This window comes from Triplophysa dalaica, chromosome 25 (assembly GCF_015846415.1).
Source record: "Triplophysa dalaica isolate WHDGS20190420 chromosome 25, ASM1584641v1, whole genome shotgun sequence".
Taxonomy (NCBI): domain Eukaryota; kingdom Metazoa; phylum Chordata; class Actinopteri; order Cypriniformes; family Nemacheilidae; genus Triplophysa; species Triplophysa dalaica.
The window spans coordinates 9,535,349-9,556,197 of NC_079566.1; the positions used below are offsets into that span (position 1 = coordinate 9,535,349).

The 20,849-nt window shown below is 38.5% G+C and overlaps 1 protein-coding gene across 3 annotated transcripts; it reads right to left on the reverse strand.

Moving 5' to 3' along the window:
• Positions 1–123: 123 nt before the first annotated feature.
• Positions 124–19,925, reverse strand: rftn1a (raftlin, lipid raft linker 1a). 3 transcript variants are annotated; one of them, XM_056741351.1, is made up of 10 exons: positions 19,774–19,925; positions 14,734–14,877; positions 9,731–9,914; positions 9,531–9,639; positions 3,484–4,036; positions 2,536–2,739; positions 2,009–2,118; positions 1,746–1,849; positions 1,447–1,522; positions 124–1,282 (listed from the first exon to the last, which is right to left on the reverse strand). In XM_056741351.1, the coding sequence occupies exons 2-10, from the start codon at positions 14,873–14,875 to the stop codon at positions 923–925; spliced, it is 1,842 nt and encodes a 613-aa protein (XP_056597329.1). In that variant the 5' UTR covers positions 14,876–14,877; positions 19,774–19,925; the 3' UTR covers positions 124–922. The 3 variants fall into 3 exon arrangements, with proteins under 3 accessions (XP_056597329.1, XP_056597330.1, XP_056597328.1); XM_056741352.1 differs by having other exon boundaries at positions 2,536–2,694; positions 9,531–9,642; XM_056741350.1 differs by having other exon boundaries at positions 9,531–9,642.
• Between the last annotated feature and the right edge of the window lie 924 nt (positions 19,926–20,849).

A 20,849-nucleotide genomic window follows, 5' to 3' on the forward strand; every position in this document is an offset into this window, starting at 1 on the left:
GTGAGATCATTTTGGGCCTTAAAGGGAAAGTTCACCAAAAAATGGAAATTCTATCATCATTTACTCACCCTTTTGTAATTTCATATATTTATGACTTTCTTTCTTTCTTCTGCAGAACACAGAAGATATTTTGAAGAATGTTGGTAACCAAACAGCACCGGCACACATTAACTTATATTGTATGGACACAAAACCAATACATGTCAATGGGTGCCGTTTAACAACATTCTTCAAAAAGTCTCTTTTTGTGTTCTGCAAAAGAAAGAAAGTCATTGAAATGTCAAGAGTATGTGTATATGATGATAGAATTTTCATTTTTGGATGAACTATCATTTTAAGGTACTTAACATAGATGTAAAGATAACTGCAAGCTGTTGATATTAAGTCATGTGCCTTTAATTGTCATCAGAAAGCCATTATTGGTCATTTTTATTTAAACCATAAACACAAACCTCCACTACAACTGTTACTTTACAAAGTCAGATTTCAAGTACAATATACTGGGCATTACAATAAAAATGCTCATGGATATTGTTGGTCATAAATTGGACTGATGAAAACAAAATATACTGTAGTATATACGGTAATATGGCATGTAACAAAATGATTTAACAAATTCACAAAGGTACAAGCTGTCTCTTGACAAAGTGTGTAACGTTCTGAAAGGTCAGTGCGTTTTAACATCATCACAGATTTGCTCAAATCACACGTCTCTCAGTTTTCTGCGCACGCACTTCACCTTTAAAGATTAGCCTTTACCACCCAAATTACCAAAAGTGACTCAAAAGACCTCCTCGCAATCTTACGGGACAATTATTCTGTCAGCAGAGGTACGTGCGCGGACGAGGGCCTGAAAAGACGCCGTTCTGCCTGAATAAACATGAACATATTGCAATGGTTCAATATGCATAAATGAATACTGTCAGCAGACTCCTGAGAATAGTGCTCTTTCTGTTCCGACCGGTCTTTTTTCCTTTAGTTTAGCACATGAAATCATGCTTTTTACCTGGTGATTGGTAGAATTGGTGATTTTAATTCTGTCCTTATTAACATACGCGATGTTATCCATCTGTATGCAGTATTCCTGCGTCTTTTCTGGTTGATCTCTCCTCTTTGGCATTTTCGACAAATTCTGTCCTTTTTCCGTTTTGGTAGTGTCACGTGTTCGTTCTCTATCCATCTTTTCCATTTCTCTCTCGATCGTTGCCAGCGGTGCGATCTCGGTCTCCAGAGTTTTCTTGCTATTTGAGTTTCTCTTGTTTTGACCTCTGAGGGACAGTTTCTGGAAAACACAAACAAACCTTCAAACGCCTTTTGAAGATTTTCAAATTTGTGGATTGACAATTTCACACACCCCTCTCAAAAATCTCAGAGCTAATTTTAGCAGAATCTTTCTTTTTGTGGGCAGAAATAAACTTTGCGCTTGTCTGTGCAGTGTATACACACCGTCAGTTCTCTCCTCTTGCGAGGCAGTGTGGGTCTCTGGAGAAACAGGATCTGTTTTGTGGCCAGACTTCCATCACTAAAACAGAAAAGTCCAAACGCATCAGGGGTATAAAACAATGCTTAAAAATGTGTTTAAAGAAAAGCAAACTATATTAATCTTTCCATATCATTAAGAAGTCGTCTTTAAATAAGTTTATTCTATAATTAGCTCCCCCTGGCATTTTCCTAAGCTACTGTGAGTTTTAAATCCAACATAATGGTCTTGACTCATGGATGAGGCTTTAATATGGAAATAGGACCTTTTAGTTTTGACAACAGGGGTGGGAAGCACACACATCAGTCTCCAACCGTACGGAGCCAAAGACTGAAGTAGAGGAATATAGTCTGTCTTCACAGCAACACCCTGCAGGACAGAAGCATCATTTAAACAAAATATTCAATCCTTTCACTAATGTCCTATTGAGAATTGTACCAACAAAGGCAATTTCCACCTGCTTTTAACAGACAGGAAGGCAATTCTTAAGCAGACAGGTGTAAAATCACATGAGCTCGGCTGACTTACATCAATCACAGTCCATTGCTCCACTACAATAGCATCATACGCTGCGGTTGCCGTGACATCACCAGGGGCACTTTGGAAGATGAAAACACTCTCCACCGTGAATGAAGATGCTAAAAGAGAGAAAATGATTGGAAATGTAGTGCTGAGAGTAAAAAAAACATCCAAAGGCTAAAAGTCTAAAACTAAACTCATAGTTGGGGGACAGTACAGCCAAAAATACATTATATCATCATTTACATTTACATTTATGCATTTGGCAGACACTTTTATCCAAAGCGATTTACATTGCTTTATCCTATAAATTTTACATAGGTATTTGCAATCCCCTGGGATTGAACCCACAACCTTGCGTTGTTAACGCAATGCTCTTACCACTGAGCTACATTTGAGTGCCCGCATGTCATTCAAACTTTGAGAAATGTCTTTTTTTGTGTCTTTACATTTACATTTATGCATTTGGCAGACACTTTTATCCAAAGCGACTTACATTACAAGTTTTTCTACCTTTTTGTTTTTATTGTAAGTACCTGCATCTGCTCCCAGGTGATAGTAGCCATCGATGAGCCGGGCACCACTTCTGAAGTGGTGGGTCATGTGATCCAGCCAGTGGGAGTCAACCGAGCTAACAAGCCCCGCCTCCCTTTGCACATGCAGTGGAACCCTCAGAGAGAAGAGTTTTGGCGATCCTGACAGAACCATAGTGTGGTTGAACAGAGCAAAGACCTGTACGCCTACATATAAAGAATCAAATGTTTACTAAATAAAACATGTCTCAAAAAAAATTATTATCATAGGATATACACTAAAATTAGGGATGCATGGTAAATTGTCGTCCATATCGGTATTATCTGATAAATAGTCATTTTCAATGTTATCGGTATCTGCCAGATATTAAAATCAGGCCGATAAATTAAGAATAATTTCCTCTGGTTTGATCAGTTCAGGTGTTAGATAAAACATAGCTATAATACATCTATAATTTGTTTATTAAATTACAATTATATCAGAAAAGTTTAAAAGTTAAAGAATCTTTCACTAGTGTAAAGCAGGCTTGGTACTTGATTTTCAGGGAAAAAAGAGAACTGGTGGTTATCTTGTTTTTGCAGTGAATGTTTTCAAATAAAAGCATTTGTCCACTTATAATAATTTTCTATTAATATTTAGATACTGTATATTGGCCAATATATCGGTAATCGGCTTCCAATGGTAAAGAATTATCGGTTATCGCTATCGGCCAAAATTTACATATCGGTACATCCCTAATTATAACGCATTGCCTAATTTAGTAAAAAAATTAAACTGGATTATAATCATAATACATTTGTTTGGCAAGGAATACACAGACTATTTTAAACCTGACGGTCAAACAATGTTTGATGCACTTATTTCTGATATAGCTGGACATAAAATAATGAAAAAGTGTATTTTGTATCTCCAGCCTTTGTTTATCAGTTTTTTACAGACTGTGCACTCACGATTCAGCATCTGGGTGGTTCCAGTGCACATGCTGTGTTTTTCTTGACTTCTGCCCTGCTCTCTATGGTCTGGTTGCTGGTTTTCTGCCAAATCACAGTCAGGCAGCACAGACTCTGTTTTAGTACCTCGGGCCGGATGCGTCTCTGGTGCACGAAAGCTTATCGTAGACTCCACTTGATTCTTTAAATCCTCATCCCGGGTATGTTCACGTTCATAAAGATACTGAGGATTCTCAGTGAAAGGATTTTGGTTATTCCAACACTGCCTGCTCTCTGAGTCCTGCATTTGAAGGTTCTGGTTGATTAAGTCTTGACCTGGGAAATCTAAATCGAACTTTGCAAGATTTTGGTTTCGACTATCCTCATTGGCATCGTCCTCCTGTTGTCGCTCGCTCGGCGGGCTGATGGTCAGATGTCTCCGATCCACAGAACACGGGCTGGAGTGCAGGGAGGAAAGCTCGTCTGTCTCTAAGTGACCAAGGAAATATGGACCACCGCCAGGTTGTGGCAAAAATCCCACAAAGAGATCACCCTGATCAGCCAAATCCTGCACCTGCAGAGAGAAAGAGTGATTCACGAATAACACTGATCACGACTTGTCCAATTATAACAACATTCAAGTATACGATCAAGGTTGACATTAAAAGAAAATGGATTCCAATGTAATATAAATCATTTCTACAGTGGAGTTGAACGGCTTTTTTGCAGATGATTCAAAAGGAAGCTCTTAGTGACAGCAAATGTTAATGAAAACCATATTCTCTACACATACGTGCGTCTAAATCGTAAGTAAATCATATAGTCTGCTGTAAAATAACTATTCAGTGGAAAGACATGAGCATTGATGCACTGATTGCATCGCTGCCGGCGGCTAGTTTGTATCCTCTGACACTTGCTTCACCTCACATTTGTTCTTGGTCTTATTATTAGTGTATTTTACTATCGTTACATATCACTGTCGTTGCCGAATTATTTATAACTTTATATTTTAAACCTATATTCATTGAAACGTAACGCCGCTAGCATATTAGCGTGTTAGCTTGCCTTCTGTTTACATTGTGGAATATCATCTCCCCCTATTTGTCTTGTGTGCTAACTGTTTCTCTTTTTAAGTGTATATACTAAGACTCATCAAGCAACCTTGGTAAGTTAGGATTGCACTTCATACCCGGTGAGTTATGGCTTCTATTCCTATTGTTGTTACTTGCACCTCATGTCATATGTTTAGTTTAGCCTTCTCTGTCAGCGGCGAGGGTTTTACATGTGATAAATGCAGGGAAGTAGTTAGGCTGACGGAGAAGATTTTAGAATTAGAGTCTCGCATCCAATCTTTATTTGAGGATAGTAAGAGTGTAAGAACCGTAGAAAACACTTCGGATGCGAGCAATGTTAGCGCACACAGCTCGGTTCCGGTTGAAAATCCCCTGCAGCTGGGAAACTTTGTGACGGTGAGACGGCATAGTCGCAGGACAAAACATCACTCAACCGTTCCGATTAAAGTCTCGAACAGGTTTGCCCCGCTCAGTGACGCACCGACTGAGAAACCTGCTGAAAGTGCCCTAGTGATCGGTGATTCTATTGTCCGGAACGTTAACATAGAGGCACCAGCCACCATAGTCAAATGTTTACCGGGAGCCAGAGCGCCTGACATCAAGTCAAACTTAAATGTGCTGGCTAAGGCTAATCGTAAATACAGTAAGATTGTTATTCATGTCGGCACAAATGATGTTAGACTCCGTCAATCGGAGATCACTAAAGATAATATTAAAGAGGTGTGTGAGCTCGCAAAAACGATGTCAGACACTGTAATATTCTCTGGCCCCCTTACTGCTTACCGTGGTGATGAGATTTATAGCAGATTATCATCACTAAATGGCTGGTTGTCTGAGTGGTGCCTGCAGAATAATATAGATTTTATAAATAACTGGAAGAGTTTTGAGGGCAGACCTGACCTGTTGAAACGAGATGGTCTCCATCCCTCCTGGGATGGGGTTTCCCTCCTCTCTAGAAATTTGGCACACAGTCTTAATAATGCTAAAGTCTGACTACCTAGGGCCCAGGTCAGGAAGGAGACAGAATGGCTTAACCAACTGTCTGCTTGCCGTCTCGCGTTACAGAATACACAAAATATACAACATGTAATAATCCCTTCTTACAAACAACATAAAATAGAGACTGTGTCTGTCCCCCGGATTAGCAAACATAAGATATTGCGTAAACCTCTTGAAAGTAATTTAATAAACGTTAAACAAATCAAACATGAACAAAATACAGATAATCAGCTGTTACGACTCGGATTGCTTAATATTAGATCTCTCTCAAATAAAGCACTTTTTGTTAACGATTTGATAATCGATCATAAAATAGACATGCTTTGTTTGACAGAAACATGGCTAAAGCCAGATGATTTTATTACTCTAAATGAATCCGTTCCCCATGATTATTACTATAAACACGAGCCTCGTCTAAAAGGTAGAGGGGGAGGTGTCGCTGCACTTTACAAGAATTCTTTTATTACCTCTCAGAAGTCTAATTTTAAGTACAGTTCTTTCGAAGTCATGGTACTTCACGTATCGACACCTAATACTAAGGACAAAACATTTTTAAAATTTATTCTAGCTATTGTATATAGGCCTCCAGGGCACCACACAGATTTTATTAAAGATTTTGGTGGGTTCTTATCAGAACTAGTACTGGCCGCAGATAGAGTCCTTGTCGTCGGTGACTTTAATATCCATGTAGACAATGATACAGATGCCTTGGGACTGGCTTTCAAAGACACTCTTAACTCCATGGGCGTTAGTCAACATGTGTCAGGACCCACTCACCTTCGTAATCATACTTTAGATTTAATACTTTCTTATGGTATAAATGTGGACGATGTTAAAATCGTTCAGCAGAGTGAAGATATTTCGGATCATTATCTGATATTATGTTTGCTTCAATGGCCTACGGCTGCAAATCAAACTCCTTGTTACAAATATGGTAGAACGATTACTTCAACTACCAAAGATGCGTTTCTCGATAATCTGCCTGAATTGTCTAAAATATCCAGCATGAGTAATAACGTTGACGATTTTGACACTACTATTGAACATTTTAACTCTACTTTCTCGGAAATATTAGACACAGTTGCTCCTCTGCGTTTAAAGAAAATTAAAAATAGCAGCCCAACACCGTGGTATAATGAACACACTCAGACTCTAAAAAAAGCATCCCGTAAAATGGAGCGCAACTTTAAGAAAACGAATTTAGAGGTATTTCGTATAGCATGGAAGGATAGTACTCGAAATTACAGGAATGCAATAAAAACGTCTAGATCCGCCTACTTTTCAACACTAATAGAGGAAAACCATCACAACCCTAGGTTCTTATTTAACACCGTGGCTAAATTAACAAAAAATAAGTCGTCATCGACGTCAGATTCTGATTATCAGCATAACAGTGATGAATTTATGAACTACTTCACAAGTAAAATCCAAGATATAAGAGAAAAAATTATAACAATGCAACCTGTAGTGAAATCCGCTGAACAAACTAACTACAGCACCCCTAAGGAGAAATTGCAATTATTTTCTACAGTAGATCACGATGAACTGTCTAAAATCATTAAATCATCTAAATCATCAACATGCATGCTAGACCCTATACCTACAAAACTACTGAAAGAAATGCTCCCCGAAATTATAGATCCTCTTCTTAGTATTATTAACTCATCTCTGACATTAGGACATGTGCCTAAAGCATTTAAGGTGGCTGTTATAAGGCCTCTTTTAAAAAAAACCAAACTCGACCCCAAAGAACTAGGGAATTACAGGCCTATATCGAATTTACCTTTTATATCTAAAGTTCTGGAAAAAGTAGTTTCAACTCAATTATGCTCCTTCCTCCAAAGGAATGACATTAATGATGAATTCCAGTCTGGATTTCGAGCATGTCACAGTACAGAGACTGCTTTGATCAGAGTTACAAATGATCTGCTTTTAGCGTCTGACCGTGGCTGTATTTCGTTATTGGTGCTGCTAGACCTCAGTGCTGCATTTGACACCATTGACCACAGCATACTTCTACATAGACTCGAAAATTACGTCGGCATTAACGGAATAGCATTGAAATGGTTTAAGTCTTATTTATCCGACCGTTTTCAATTTGTAGCAATAAACAATGAGGTGTCCCGCAAATCACAAGTCCAGTACGGTGTACCACAGGGCTCAGTCTTGGGACCCCTGCTCTTCGCATTATACATGCTACCTCTAGGAGATATAATAAAGCGACACGGAATTAGCTTTCACTGTTATGCTGATGATACTCAACTTTATATTTCCTCGATGCCTCATGAAACCCAGCAGTTTCATCGAATAAAGGATTGCATAGTTGACTTAAAAATGTGGATGAGTAACAATTTTTTACTACTAAACTCGGACAAAACAGAAGTGTTACTTACTGGACCGAAAACTGCTATGCGTAACAACCAAGAATACTGCTTAACGATTGACGGTTGCTCCATAAAATCCTCGTCATCAGCTAAGAATCTTGGCGTTGTATTTGACAGTACTCTCTCATTTGAAAGCCATGTCGCCAACACCTGTAAAATTGCATTTTTCCATCTTAAGAATATATCTAAATTACGTCATATGCTGTCACTGTCAGATGCAGAGAAATTAATTCATGCATTCATGACATCAAGACTAGATTACTGTAATGCACTTCTAGGTGGTTGCCCTGCGGGCCTATTACAAAAACTGCAACTGGTTCAAAACGCGGCAGCTCGAGTTCTTACACGTACAAAAAAGTATGAGCATATAACCCCGGTTCTGTCAACCTTGCACTGGTTACCTATAAAGCATCGCATTAACTTTAAGATCTTGCTTATTACCTATAAAGCCCTACATGGTCTAGCGCCGCAGTATTTGAATGAACTTCTATTGTATTACAGACCACCACGTACATTACGCTCTAAGGGGTCCTGTCAGTTGGTAATACCTAGAATTTCAAAATCAAGTGCAGGTGGTAGATCCTTTTCTTATCTAGCGCCTAAACTTTGGAATATTCTTCCCTGCACGGTCCGGGAGGCAGACACACTCTGTCAGTTTAAATCTAGACTAAAGACTCATCTTTTTAATCTTGCATACACTACACCTCCATAATATTAATCCTCAGAGGATTTAGGCTGCATTATTTAGATCAACCGGAACCAGGAACACATCCAACAACAAATGATGTACTTGTTGCATCAAAGAGTGCAGAACAGTACTCTACTCTCAGCCAGTCTTGTCTCTTTGTTCCAAGGTTACCGCAGGATGCAGTTCATGCCCAGACCTGATGGCAGAGCTGAGAATGGGAAGCGGTGACCTGACAAGTGCTAAGAGGATAGAGCTGGATAAAGGACGCGACAACTTTGTTTTTTTTCTACAACATTTCAAATGCTATTAGATTGTTAATGATAATCTTTAATTTTTATATTTTTATTAAGCCTTGTTGTGCAAGCACTGATGAGCTTGTGCAGAGGCAGCAGCTTTTGCCAGAGGGGAACTGGAATCCCCTGGTTGGGCCTGGGTTCCCCTGAGGTTTTTTTTCTCGATGGGAGTTTTGGGTTCCTCACCACCGTTTGCATATTGTTTTGCACTATCTGCCTGGCCGGGGGGGCTGCTTTAGAATTCATACTTGTATTAAATGTGTCTCATGTACAGCTGCTTTGTAACAATGAAAATTGTAAAAAGCGCTATATAAATAAAGTTGAGTTGAGTTGAGTTAAATGTCACACAGCACAAACCCATACACACTCAGTCAAACACCGCTTATCTCCAGATAAATGCAATTACTGAAAAGGCGACGGGGTGACTAATAGAACAGCGGGTGAATGCCGGGTGTCAGTGTCTATGGAGCGGTCTGTCACCTTATGTGTTCTGCTTTGCATCCGTATTGTGTAAAGCGAGACTTTTTGTGCATTTTTAAAGTAGTGATGACAGACACATTTACACTTCAGCTACTGTATGTTTGAAAAAAGAGTTGTTAAATAATAGCAGATGCATTTATGAAAAACTGACCTTTTTCACATAGCCCTGTACAACTTCTGGGTCGGGTTCCTGGTGACCTAAGTAACACACGTCTGTAGCGAGATGAGGTCCAACCCAGTTAAGCAAACTGCTGTCGGAACTACTTAAAAAAAGTCATGATAAGAAATGAATCTTAATGTAACTCAGAGGTCAACAGAGGGAGAGACAGATGTTGATGTGTTTATGTTTACTTGGGTGTTTCTTTGATGAGCACAGCTCGGTGTAACTGTTTCTGCAGGTTAGCGCTGGCAGGGCCGCCGGAGTGAACGAATGGATGGACAGCAGCCAGTATGAATCCCTTCTGATATAACTCACACACTTGCACCGGAAGCTCTCTCACTGACGACAGACACAGCAGTGAAGACACTGCAACTTCTGAAGAAAGAGAGAAAGAGAGTGTTGCATTCTGCGTGTAGTGTATGTTACATTTTCTTGTAATCTTACAGACCTTTTAAACTTCAAGTGACTTCAACACCCAAAAAATCTGTCATCATTTACTCACCCTCGTGTCATAAACCTGTATGACTTTGTATTTCCTCAGTGGAACACGAAAGAAGATATTTTGAGGAATGTCTCTGTGGTTGTGTGTCCATGCAATGGAATCAATGGGCCGAAGTTGGTTACCGACATTCTTCAAAATATCTTCCTTTGTGTTTTGCATAAGAACGTTTGAAATCTATCAAACGTGAAAGATGATCCATCCCTTTAAATATAACAAAAAAATTCGACCCGTTTCGCATCGCTCCATTCATGTTATTTTATATGCTAGGCAGTTAGCATCTCAACATTTCACTGTGGCAAACGAACTGAGACATTGTTAAATATTACACATGTAAAGGTTAGTAAACAAGTACTTGTGTATATTTTCATGGCAGCATATTTGCATTAGTCAACACATTCCCCCTCCCCCGACATAAAGAGAAAATGGAAGATGTGTGAGGAAGAACATGATGAGAAGGTAATGAGAAAATGATGAGAAAAAAGGTGCGAATCATTTCATTCACAGCCATTTCTGACGAATAATGTGATGACACACTCACCCAGTGACACACAAAAAATGCACACACGCACAACACGCCCCTTAACCCTCACCTTACCCCTAAACATGCTTTATAAGCTGCTTTATAGGGACCTGAAAACTCTATATTCATATAATAGAAATATTCATAATTTTTATTCAAGTGGCTTTCTTGAAAAAGAAATTAAACAAACTGTTCAGAGATCATTACTGAAGTCATTATAAAGAGCAGATGTGAGCTATAATTTACACAACCCTTGACTGGAATTATGTTTAAGAGGTGTAAGAACCCTTTTCAAACCAAACTGAAATGGTCTGAACTTTCCGAATCTCCACAAACCTACATCATATTCACAAAATAAATGCGTATAGAAAGACTCAACATTTAGGTATAATCTATAATATCTTAGATTCAAGTTATATATTTAATCAGCTGTGTTCCCTTAGAATCATACCCATTTGCTTGGAGTTCCGAGAACTTCTGTCCAGAAAACATGTGTTTTCTGTCAGACTATGTGAATTTAAATGAACATTTTATGAGACAAACACACAAACCATATAACACAATCTGTTTGCAATCATGAGGTAGTGGTAAAATTGCGGAAACGTTTTAGATTTTATGATGTCTATTAACTCTAGAAATCGAAGTGTCAAATGATGAGAAAGGCCCGAGGACACTGCTTTAGTTTTACACGAGAGAAAGAAAACAGTGCGTGTACCAACACACCAACATAAAACATTGCTCTCGTCCTGTATGGCTAAATATATGATAATATGTCCCTCTAATAAAATAATTCACCCAGCCGGGGGTTAAGCATTTGGACACAATCATGTTCGGGCAAGAAGTGCAAAAATGTGGACCTAACTAACATCCTTTAGTTTAATTTAAAGTACAAATCATTAAATATATCATCCAATATATTATGAAGTATTACATTATCAAATGTTATATTACATAATTGCCAAATACATAATAAACAGTATGAATAAATGGTATCATTATATTTATTTAGATGATGAATCAATTTAGCTGACTGTGTAGCACACATAATAACATAATATATCATCAAATATAAATAAATAAATATAAACAAAATATCCATTTTGCCAAAAGTAACAGGCAGTAGGCACCTACATTTTTGCTTCCTAATACACTTTATATCTAAAATCTTTGTTCACAAACACTTTCTCGTTTCATTTGCAATTCTTCACACATCTGAAACAATGAGGAAGTCACAGTTTTGAACATATTGTGTGGGTTTTGTAGCTTGCAATATTGACTATTGTTTTGCTCACCAGGTGGTGTTCAGCAATAAATGGCTTGGTTGTATTCATTCTGCTTAATGGCTGCAAGATAATAGCACGTCTGATTTAAACAATGTATTCAGTGTTTACAATATAAATGATTCTGTTTCATGAAAAGAAATCAGAACTCTTATAACCAATTTTAATGGCTAACTATACAAACACTGTAAATGATTCTTGGAACTAAGAATGATAGAAGCAAATCTATTACACTTCAACACAGACAGCGGTCAGTGCCCCTCCTGTGCTGACCTATCACAGCTCCGTCACCATCCTCTAAATATTGATATCACATGAATATTACAGTGATTGTTTATGATTCATAAGTAAGAGGGATGCGTATGACTGTGATGTGGGGTCCCTGGGGGTCTTTGCTTATTTTATTTGTAATAACCCGACAGTGAGTGGAATTATATTATTTATGGAGACCAAGTTAAATGAAAACAAGATTTTAGCCATAAATCCGGTTCAATCTCGCTCTAGCTCTTTCTCTCACACATGCACACACAAAAATAAATTGCAGATCTTAGAAATAAGCCCTTCCATCTCCAAGATCAGATAATCCGTAAAGGATGGCTGGCGTTTCTCATCTCTCTCTCTCTCTCTCTCTCTCTCTCTCTCTCTCTCTCTCTCTCTCTCTCTCTCTCTCTCTCTCTCTCTCTCTCTCTCTCTCTCTCTCTCTCTCTCTCTCTCTCTCTCTCTCTCTCTCTCTCTCTCTCTCTCTCTCTCTCTCTCTCTCTCTCTCTCTCTCTCTCTCTCTCTCTCTCTCTCTCTCTCTCTCTCTCTCTCTCTCTCTCTCTCTCTCTCTCTCTCTCTCTCTCTCTCTCTCTCTCTCTCTCTCTCTCTCTCTCTCTCTCTCTCTCTCTCTCTCTCTCTCTCTCTCTCTCTCTCTCTCTCTCTCTCTCTCTCTCTCTCTCTCTCTCTCTCTCTCTCTCTCTCTCTCTCTCTCTGGTCGTCCTTTATTTAATCTCATCTCAAATATTTCATGTTTGTTATTTCATCTCCGTCAGTCTCATTCACACTCATGAAGTCACTTATAGGTTATTTCAACATTGATGTCCTTAAACAGAGACACAAACAAACAAATTCAGACATCTCTGACTCACACACATGCTGTGACAGCAGAATGCAGTCAAACTCTTTTTGTGTGTCTGTATGTCTCTGAAGGCATCAGTGAATTTTACATATAAATGACCTGCCTGTCTGTCTACTGATAAGCACCTAAAACAGAAAGCCAGAAGATCTGTGTGCGCGTGCAGTCTGAACTGTTGCCACTGTGCCAGTTTTTACATATTCCATTTTTTTTATAAATAAATATTTGACCCAGGTCACACTCACAAACACACTTCCCTTCAGACACTCACACAAAGGCAGTCGGCTATAACGAATACATTTAAGACTAAATATGCTTCAGAAACCAAATTGAAGTGGACAATTTAAGGCGAAGGTTCGATGAAGTTTATTTCTCTTACCATATCAATTGTTTCTTGTTCCATATCAAGTCTTAATCCAACAAAATGGTGTGAGGATTTTTATGCTTAAAAATGATCAATGACATCAGAAATGAATATAGAAATACATTCCGGAAGAAATATATTCTCAAAAAAAGTCTTAAAGGGGCAATTCACCAAAAATGAAAATTCTTGCATCATCGTGTATCTCATTGAAAGTATAGGCCCTTTTCACATGACGTCACTCATCTTCCGTTCTGCCGCGAAGGAGTGTATCATTATTTCTGCTAGCGCCTCACAATGGAGGTTACTAAGTCCCTTGCCCGGCTGCCACAAATACTGGTATGATGTGCAACATCTTGCAGACAAATTTTCCCTTACGACAAGATCAAAGCTAGATAAAGGATGCAAATTTTTCGTTGAAAAGTACCTGTTTGATTATGAAGGTAAGTGTTTTGTTTTCTTTTTATGTTAGCGAAGATGCTAGGATAAAATAAGTACTTGAATAAGTGTTATGTGAAAAGGGTCAGACTAGACAAAATATGTCGGATGGTCCTGCTAAAATGGGCGTGAGCGATTCCTCCATCTTTTACATCACGTCACAATGTGAATCTTCTATTGGTCTCACGCTCTCTAGTGACTCAAATTCGCAGGTCAAAGTTTAACCAAAATTGAACTTTGCTACGCAGAGAAATGTAATAATATCTTTGGACGGCCTTGCGTTTCCGGTCTGTCGCATTCGCATCCGTATGAATGGAAGTCAATGGAACGAAAAGTCAAGTTTGACCGAGGCTTACATTTAGATATTTGTACTGAAAAGCAAAACAAAAGTCCCGATCGAGAGAATGATATTTGCGTTGTGAGGATTATGGTCACATCCTTGTAATTACATCTAGTAATGGTCTACATGCTGCTATGCTTTCAAGTCATTAAAATGAGAAGGCCTGTACCTCCACTTCAATCTGTGTCTTAGATTTTTCTCATATCCTCTCTCTGCGAATCCAGCAGGATCCATTATTGCCTCTCTTGAAGCCCACTAACAAAAGCAGCATTAATATATTTAGAAACATAAGCCCTCAAAGAATACACACACTGTTGTTTGTTCTCTCTCTCACACACACACATACTCTCTCTCACTTGCTCTCATCTAATCTCACACTTTTTTCTCTCCCCAGTTTGAAGCTTTACACTTTATTATCTGAAGGTGAGCGAATTTGTGTATGCATAGAAAAGTGAACGCTGCTTTGAATTTTAAATTCACCAGCCTCCGCTGTATTTTGTTCTCCATCTTGAAATGACACAAAGAATTTGGATCATTTCACTTTTTTAACAGCAAAACCGATGAAAATCCTGCTAAGACGTTGGTGTGTGAACGAAAGGATGGAAGGGCTTGGAGCTCAGCGAAAAGAAGGACGTTTACCTTCTTTTCCTAACAGGAAGTCTAGGTAATGGTATGTGTAAGCCACTCCACACTGTGTCTCCACTTGGGCTCGTCTGAGGGTGGAGAAGATCTTCCCCGGAGCTTCATCTGAACCACGGGGCTTCGATAACTTACAGCCCATCTCTACACAGTCACAGAAAGAGAAGGAGAAAACGAGACATATGAATATGGATAATTGGTCTAAAATATTCATTTATTCATAGCCGCATTATTGATATAACTGATTGCCTTGGCAGAAATCCCTAATTGTCATGCTAATTAAGTTTGATTGACATTGAAATAGAAACCGAGCATGTGCGAGACAGAAGGAAGGGCATGCGGCATCTCCTTAAACACAAGCGTAAACATTCACATCCATTTGTCACACAGTAACGAAACATAAAGGCTAAATGGAAAGTTAATCAACCTTCAAGCATCAACCTTCAAAACAAAACACATTCACTCGTCATTCTGTGTCACGCCCCTTTCCGAGCGCACCAGCACCGTCTCCTTGGTTACCAGAAGCTGCTATCAGATAAGGACTACATATTTGATCTGTGACTACACAGCCAATCAAACAGTGGAACCCGGGGCTGATGAATTAGCGTGCGGCCAATGCTAATAAGCGTCACATCTAATGGGGGCTAACGTGATGTGACAGCGGAGCCCCGGCGGCCGGAGCTAACACACACCATCAGGTACGGGTGGTTAGCTGCCAGCATTGCCGTGTCAACGTTTGATGAGCCAGAACAGGTGAAACCGAGAGGAACCGGACAAGCCCAGTCACCGTGACAACAAGCATTAACTGAGCAATGATGACATGATGGAGGATGACACAAGGATGGGGAGGGATGGATGGCTGGTGTTATGGATCAGGCCATATTTTAAAGGAATACTTTGCCCAAAAATGACAATTCTGTCATCGTTTACTCACATTCAAGTTGAGTCAAATCTGTATACATTTCTTTGTTTTGATGAACATAGAGAAAGATATTTGGAAGGATGCTTATAATCAAACAGATCTTGTCCCCCGTTGACTCCCATAGTAAGAAAAATGTCTTTGAACACAAAAGAAGACATTTTGTAGAATGTACAGCAAACAGTTCTGGGGCACATTGACTACCATTGTATCTTTTCCTACTATGGGAGTCAATTGGGGGGAAAATCTGTCTAGTTTTAAGTATTCTTCCAAAAATCCTTCTCTGTGTTCATCAGAACAAAGAAATGTACACAGGTTTGGAACAACTCGACGGTGAGTAAATTATGACTGAGTTTTGAGAATGTGTTTTCATTTTTGGGTGAAGAATCCCTTTAAATGACCTAAAAATGAGAACCAGGACGGTTTCAAAACAGAATGTACATTTTTGTTCCCTGGTACAGTAATGGCAATGCCATGGTCTTGGTCTTTCTGACTTCTGTAAACTACATGCAAACACATGTATAACTCTCTCACAGATGAAAGTAGAACATCAGCAGAGAAAAACAGAAACTGGATGTTGCCCTTTATACCTGAGAGAGCATCTCTGCATACAAACATGAACAGCTTTAGGATCTCTCTCATTTTTAACCCCCTTCAAAACACTTATAATTACTCCTTATACAAATCCATCCACACAAACAGAACATTTTTTTTAAGTAAAAAATCCCCTCAGGAGTCACAATGGTTGGTAATCTGCTCCAAATCAGGTACTTGTGTAACAATCTGCATTTCTTTTACAACCCGGAACTAATATTGAAGGGATAGTTTAGCCAAGAATTATCTTTTTGTCATTGTTTATTTACAGTCACGTCATTCAAAACAGGTGTACGACTCTTTCTGGTGAAACACAAAAGATGTTTGGAGAAATGTCTTTTTTGTATCCATACGATGGCAGTAAATGGGGTCCAATGCTGTTCGGTTACCAACGTTCTTCAAAATAGCTTGTTTTGTGTTCTGCAGAAGAAAGTAAGTGATATAGATGTGAGAAATTGACAGCAAATATTTTGGGGTGAACTTGCCCTCTAATACTTATTACTTATTCAGAATTTAAGTGTAATTCATATTTAAATGTAGGGAATCTAGGAATAGTTTACTATCAAGTTACGACGAATGCTACAATTAAAAGATACTAAAATAATCTTAAAGGCACAGATTTGTTTTATAAATGACGGCTGGAATCTAAATGACTAATTCACCGGAGTGGCTGTGTGTTCACATCTGTGTTGAGTGATGTTAATACTGGGAGTCAAGCATCCGGTTCCACTCCGTTTTCTTCACAAGCCTGACAGTCACTTCATTACTGAGGCTAAACACCCAGCAACAGTCTGACAGCTAGGATCGTGGGTGAAACAACATTTGGAGAGCTATCAATGCAGAGTAAGACCATTATCCCTTGAGAGACTTGTAATCCCATGTCACCTTAGAGTCTTGATACGTCTCAACAACCGTCAGACATTTCAACATGAGCATCATTTCATATAAATCGAAGAATCTCAGCTATGCTGACAACATTACATGTATAGTTCTGTATGTGAAAGACTGCTTCTATTTTTATTCCTCCTGATGAACTTGAGATAAAACATCTGTAAACTGATACTCAAATGATGCATGAAACTCCATTAAGTCTTCTTAGCTATAAATATGTCCTTTAAATATTTTTTGACACGTTTGTTCTGAAACATACAGAAATGCTCACATAAAGTGAGAACACACTTGGAGGCACATATACACTCTCTTACTCTACATACGCATGTTACACAAACACCACACATTTCTCACACTTCCTGCACAGCTCTAAGCAGAAAACACACGGAGATATTCACACACAATAATCTCTCACTGTGATAAGCGTGAAGGGGGAGCAGAAGAAATGGAAACAGAAAGATGGAGAGCTAAATTTAGGTAAGATGATAGGGAAGGATAATATGTCGAGAGCACACCGACTGCAGGTGGTGGTTGGGAACTCGGGTAACCAACGGAGACGAGAAATTGTCAATACGATACAATGAAGAAAAGCTTGATTTTTTTCTACTGATGTCTTGCTCTGGCAAATCTTGTATAATTTGTCAGTGTAAAACTAACCCAGCGTTGGGTCAAAAAGGGCAAAACCCCAACCCTTGGGCGATTATATTTTATACAACAATGGGTTAAAAATAACCCAGCATTTTTGGGAGTATACTCTCTTTAGGTCTATTTTTTAAGTCTACCTTATTTATTTTATTGCTTGCAGATCATAAATAGATATATCAACATTAACAAAATACTACATAAACATGTCATGTTTTGGACATACCATGAAAATTATATTTGTGAGCCTGGACGACAAAACCAGTCTTACAGGTACATTTTTTGAAATCGAGATTTTTAGATCATCTTAAAGCTTAAGAAATAAGCTTTCTATTGATATATAATTATAAATATAATCTATTGATTTGTTAGGATAGGACATCTGACGGAACAACAACTGTTTACAAAGATGGAATCTGAGGGTGCAAAAAACTAAATATTGATTAAACGCCTTTGATGTTGTTAATCTGAGGCACTGTAGCAGGCCATCCACTCACAAAAAGAAAGTTTTAGTACATTTACAGTAGGGGATTTATAAAACATTTTCATGGAACATGATCTTAATGATTTTTGGCAAAAAGAAAAATCTGTAATTTTTACCCATACAATGTATTTATGTGTACATTAGGTAAAACAACATGGTATTCTTGAAAGTACCATTGCTTACCATGTAAAAACAACAGTGCATGAACATCATCTAAAACCATCAGCGTGCCATGTAAACTCACAGAACATTTCCGCAAGAAAATATGATGCAGTTTTTATTTAAATGCAGTTTTTTGAAGAGGGTTGCGGTGAATGCACATGCAGTAAATTGAGGTCTGCAGGGACGCGACAGTCAGGGTGTGAATATGTATATGCCACGGAGAAAGTTTGTGTGTCGTACTTCGTATGGTATCGCAGGAGCAGCCTGGCATGGCGGAATATGAAAGTTGCTGATAGCACATTCGCCTCACATTTCACAGGTTCGTAATCATCTCTTACTAAATTTCTATTGCCTCCAATCTCTCACCCCTGCTATTTCTCACTCTCTCCGAGTTTGACTGCTAAGCCTGTCACTCACATCTACATGTGTATGTGTGAAATATCATAGGTCATCTTCCTGTGGCATTCATCTTACCATCTACTATCACGTGTGATTACGCAACATGGCCCCAGGTTGTTGCTTCTAGTCAAGGGTAAAGCAGAATTCTTGAAATGGCACAAAAATGTAAGTCGGTGAGAATGTCAGGTATGGCAAACTAAACTGGTTTTAATATAACTCAACTGGCAGAGCATTGCAAAGGGCATGGGTTTGGTTCCCAGCACCACACAAACTGATAAAATGTATACCTTAAGGGACAGTTCACTTAAAAATGTCCTGTCATCATTTACTCATTCTGCATTTACTCTGCATTAGAAATAAAGTCATACAGGTTTGCATTGACAGGGTGAGTAAACGATCACATCATTTTCCATTTTTAGGTGAACTATCACTTTAAAGTGGCTTTGTATGGAAGTCTGTGCCAAATGCGAATGTGTGCTTATGATAATAAACAAAACATTAATACAATACAAATGTTCTATTAAAATGTGCACAAAAAATATGTACATTAGTGATCTTACATATATTAGACAATTGAGAAAGTATTGTATAATGAATATAAACGTTTTTATGTATGCATAAGAATTGCATTATTTTTATATTTTACTTTGCACAATGATGGAAGTGTGACATTCTTTATGCACTTCTCTTTGCATCCAAACGCGCTCTAATATTCTGTTTTTGCATTAACAGTGAGCTGTAACTTCAAAGATCTCACATCGCATACTGTACAATACTCAGAAAGCATTGATGAATATATTCATTACTAGTACAGTGAGAACAGAGAAAATGCACACAGAGAAGCAATTACTGAGCATGTGAAAGTGAGGAGAGAATCGTAAAGTTTTCATACTGTGTATTAAATCACAGTGACAGATATACAGTAGACATATTAGTAGATTAAACGTACCTGCAGGTCTTTGGGGATGTGCGGACTGGAGACGTCGTCTCTCTCGATTTGTTTCTGCCTTTTCAGCCTTAACCCCTTTAGTTGCACTTCTGTTTCTTTCTCTTAAGCTTCGTTTCCTCACTGTGTGAGGGAGTAAGTGAATTGAAGACAGGTGCGAGAAGACAGTGAGTGGAGTTCAGCTCTGAATGCTGTGTCGACTCTCTCTCTCTCAAGTCAATACAGTGTGAGTGCGCGTGAACTCCCCCTCTGCTCCTTTTCTCTCTCTCTCTCAGATTGCAAGTAGATGATGCTCTCCACTGTTGCCATGTGGTTTTGCTTTCATCCCTTGTTTAAAGCTGGAGTGTCATTTGTGCATCATCAATTGGAATTGCAAGACACTATTTAAGCCGGTTTCCAGGACCATCCTCCTGTAGCACACTGGTCTGAAACAGAGCAACGCAACAGTGCTTATATTTCTCAGGGAGAAATACCTACATACGCCTTTTTTGTTTTGATCTCTATAACATATGAATGTACAATGCATGCGTGGAGAAAGAAACAGCCGAAAGTAAGCAGTAATGAGTGGGAGATGTTTTAAAGATGCGTCTTCATGAGTGATAACACAATATATGTATTGTACATATATTGGGGTATTGTTTCATCGTTTTTGAAAAACTTGTGAAAATTGTCATTTTATTCTGATTTTAATATAATGCAGACTCGTCCTGGAAGAATACAAATGCACTTTAGATGAGCTTTTCAAATGTTTTGTAACATTGAAGTAGATATTTTAATTTGGCCACAAGAAAATAGTGTTGCACTTGCACATAATTGTTACATTTATGCATATAGCAGACGCTTTTATCCAAAGCGACTTACATTGCTTTATCCTATACATTTTACATAGGTATTTGCAATACCCTGGGGTCGAACCCACAACCTTGCATTGTTAATGCAATGCTCTTACCACTTTGCTACAGGAAAGCTATGTTATTTAATTGTTATAAAGTTATCAACAAGTCGTGAAATTAATGAAAATGATGAAGACAATATTAAACAAAGCTTTGCAATTAACAAGTCAAACTAAATTGCAAAAA